A 3,773-nucleotide genomic window follows, 5' to 3' on the forward strand; every position below is an offset into this window, starting at 1 on the left:
GCTGTCGGCATTACCAGGAACTGCATCGTCAGCCGCTTTTCCGCTACGTACCTCGACTGGGGTCACCAGAAGGTCGTCGTCGTAGGGCCGGCCATTTGCTAAAGTCACTCTAAACGGTGCAGGTCTGAATATGTGTCCATTATCTTTCAGATCTCTATACATCTGGTGGCTCAGCTGGCTTCGTCGGGCCCCTGTGTCCAGAAGCGCGTTAGTGGCACTCCCATTTATCAAGATTTGTATGACCGGCCGTGGCTGAGGTTTCGCAATCATGCACGCTGTTTTACGTATTTCAATGTCTGGTGCTGGGATTAATAACCCTCGGCCTGTGTCCTGTACTCTTTGGGTTGCCGCTTCCGCCTTCCTTTCATAGGTCCATCTTGTTTTTTTTTCTTCTCTTGAACATCTAATATACATATTTGAATGTCTTCCGTGTCCTTCGCTGGCTTCACGGGGTTACACACTGGACATATACTCCTAATTACGCCCGATTTCCCGCAACTATAACATCTGAGGAGGTTGCTTGCATTACGAGGCGGATTTTTCTGTGCTTTGGCCATCTTGCGGCATTCCGTTGCCATGTGACCTCTCCGATTGTAAAATGTACATTGATTAGAGTATGTCGAGTTGCTCTTCGGTTTCATAACTGATGCCTCGTGCATATTTTGTTCGACTTCACGAGCTTTCCGTTGTAATTCTTCGAAAGTCTCGAAGCTATCCCGAGGAATCCGTTCTCGGAATCTTATGTTTAATAATTCATAAATCATATCGATCTGTTGTTCCTCGGTGTGTATTGGAGGTGGTAGAGCTGCTAATAGGACATTTTTCTCACACACAAAAAGATCGGTCGCCGTGGTTTCGTCTTGATGCTTACCAAATATTTCCAAGTAAGTCTAGTATGGCGCCTTCTTCGGTGAGAATGCTTTTTGTAATAGTTCAAGCGCGTGTTTCCAGTCTTTTGCTTGCTCTTGTTCCCTTTCCACCATAGTGCAGCCGTATTTGTAAGAAGAAGCGGTAATCCTTTTAACGCATTTTTGTCGCTTATCCCTTCTATTTCCTTGTATGTTGCCACCCTTGTTAAGAAATGGTCCACTTGGGCTGGATCTCTGCTTCCATTGAATCGCGTATCGCAGTTAGCGAAGCTCCCACTCTTCTGTGGTTGTGTTGTCGGCTGTTGCACTGTATTTACCTGTACTACAGCGCTTAGGATACGCTGTAGCTGCTCTTCCGTCAGGCTCATCTTGCTACGTGGGCTTATTCTTCTTTTATTCAAATTAGACTCCGTCTTGCTTATCTTGGCCCCACGTTGGGCACCAATTATAAAGGGATATTTGTATTATAAAATAACTTAAACAGCTTTGGAGTAGTGTTCTTGTATTTAAATATATATATACAAATATTTACAAATTTTAGTAAGTTCTGACAAGAGGCAAGATTATTAAAGTCTTCTGTCGCTGGAAGGATCGTAGCCAAGCTTCTAGATTGAGCCAGTCACCAAACGTTTGAGTGTTTATTTCCGTGTATCTCAACGTACTATATCCATTTGGAACGTCGGTTCAGACTCTCTCAAGTTGCTTTAATAAGTGTTCCTACTGTGTGTACTAACTTATTGGCACGCTGAGAGCTGATCCGCAAAGAGACAGATTCTGGAACGGGGCTCTGGTTTTATACTCTGGAGATCCGTCGAAGCCCATCCCTCGTTGCTCTGGGGGTAGGTGATGGACATTCTCCCATCTCGTTCCATCTTTCCTGTTCGCGATGGTTTGTTCTTTTTCCTTATCTCGTCTTGGTCTTCGGCGGTCATGTCCTTTTCTGACCTGCGCTTATACTTGGACATGACCCCGTCGCGATGATGCAATTTGTGTTTGTGTGCTCATGCAATTTGTGTTTGCGTGCTCATGCAATATATCTCCTTTCTCTCATAACCGACGTGCTTGCCTGTTTCGCGCACGCAGTCGAACTACCCTCTCAGTGTGCCTCAATGCGTCTCGGTGCGCCTACAACTACTAGCGACACTGTGTCCTTAGCATGGGCCGCACTAGGGTGTTTTTAGCTAAATATTTATCAAGCTACAATTCTATTTTCTAGTTCTTTAAAACCACTAGGTGTTCTTTAAAACTTTCACCTGGAACACATTTTGATATACCTTGAATATGTTGAGATATACACACGTGGATTAGCGGAGCCTTTTTGACGTTTGTGACCTTGCTTATTATACGGTCCAACGAAAGAGAAAGAAAACTTTCTGAATTTTTCAAGAATGTAGGTGTACCAAAAGCTATTACTTCCTTTGCTTTTTTGGGGCTTATATCACAACAAATAACACATATCAAACGAACAATTATCTGACTACTTTCAGTAAACTGCCTCCTACTTCATCATTGTAGAAATGTGCTTTTTGATGTCATTCAAAAATTTGTTGTCTAGACCTTTTTACCCTATAGGCGGGGTAACTTAAAACGAGCACGTGGCAAAAAGGTTTAAAGCCTTATTATAATTTTAAAGTTATATTACAAAATATTTACATTTTTAACTAATGCTAAAAAACTACCAATGGAAGAAAATACTTTTATTATGGATTTTCAAAGATTACCGTTTTCAAATCAAGGTCATAGCTGGTTACACATCTTTTTTCCTCTACTTTTAAATATTGTTGTTAAACAATGCTTAACTTTACTGATTTTTGAAACATCGGTGGTCGACCTTTTTAACCCCGGACCTTCATATATTACTATATATTCTTCGATAAATTCTGGGAAATTATAACTAGTAAAATGTTATTCGACTAAAATAACTAAAATGTCTATTTGATCAATACCAAATTTAGGTTCTGAATTTAAATAACATAAATAAAAAATAATATAACCTAGAAAATGTTTTATAAAAACCAATGAGTATATTATATTATACAAATGAGATCTTTCAGAGCACTGTGTTTAAGAAAAATATGCCAAAAAGTGCATTTTCATATTAACATTTCAAAAAAGTTGATATTTTGAGTTTATAGTAACACTTGAGGCCCGTTTAATAACGTTTTTGTGTACAAATAAAACTACAAAAAAAACTACTAACTACAATTTAATCATTAAATAATATTCACGTAAGACAGTCATTTCTAATTGTAAGACATCCTATCAAACGTAATTGAACATCATCTGTCAAAAACGTTTCACATTTGCCACCGTCCATTGTTGTATTTAAATTACGCCTCTACAAAAATTTTCAAATTGAAAATGTAAAGATTCTACGCGATTTTGAAATAATATCTCACCTTTGCGACAATCTATTGATTAGCACGAACTTCTCAAGACTAAGACTGGCCAAATCGGCTTAGCCGTTTTCGAGTTTTACCGAATCATTTGATCGAGATATATGTACATTAGCATAATTTAAAGTACTTGTTTAGGATATTATAATTAACATATTAATAAAAATAATCATATATGTTTACAGTGAATATAATATATTTACAAAATAATTAAAAAATACAAATTTAATATTAATTGACCATATAAAACCTTCCGGCCGTCCTGCTAAAAATGACAGATTATTTAAATTTTCTGGTTTCATCTGTTGTGCCTTTCATTCAATATGAATATAGTATCAGCTTCGGAAAATAATCTTCCTGCTGGTACAGTCGTAGCTATAATGGTGGCATATTCTCGAAATTTATTATATAAATTGGAAACAATTTCCCTCATATCTTTCCATGATTCTATGGGGTTGCTTGCTAAGGGCGTGACTGGATTATTTAGATATAAATCTATTTCATCACG

The 3,773-nt window shown here is 38.1% G+C and overlaps 1 protein-coding gene across 1 annotated transcript; it reads right to left on the minus strand.

Moving 5' to 3' along the window:
• Positions 1 to 308: 308 nt before the first annotated feature.
• Positions 309 to 1,237, minus strand: LOC113380509 (activity-regulated cytoskeleton associated protein 2-like). Its single transcript, XM_026619721.1, has 2 exons — positions 872 to 1,237; positions 309 to 824 (listed from the first exon to the last, which is right to left on the minus strand). The coding sequence occupies exons 1-2, from the start codon at positions 1,235 to 1,237 to the stop codon at positions 309 to 311; spliced, it is 882 nt and encodes a 293-aa protein (XP_026475506.1).
• Positions 1,238 to 3,773: the final 2,536 nt, after the last annotated feature.

This window comes from Ctenocephalides felis, unplaced genomic scaffold (genome assembly GCF_003426905.1).
Source record: "Ctenocephalides felis isolate EL2017-DRISC unplaced genomic scaffold, ASM342690v1 CF-g0.4_SCAFFOLD_02189, whole genome shotgun sequence".
In the NCBI taxonomy this organism is placed as follows: Eukaryota; Metazoa; Arthropoda; class Insecta; order Siphonaptera; family Pulicidae; genus Ctenocephalides; species Ctenocephalides felis.

What these genes read in the sequence shown, in the direction of transcription:
- LOC113380509 (XM_026619721.1), bottom strand. Translation starts at nt 1,237, where the DNA reads ATGAGCCTGACGGAAGAGCAGCTACAGCGTATCCTAAGCGCTGTAGTA. An exon ending in GACTTACTTGGAAATATTTG is followed by an intron (nt 825 to 871) that starts GTAAGCATCAAG and finishes TTTGTGTGTGAG; the next exon opens with AAAAATGTCCTATTAGCAGC.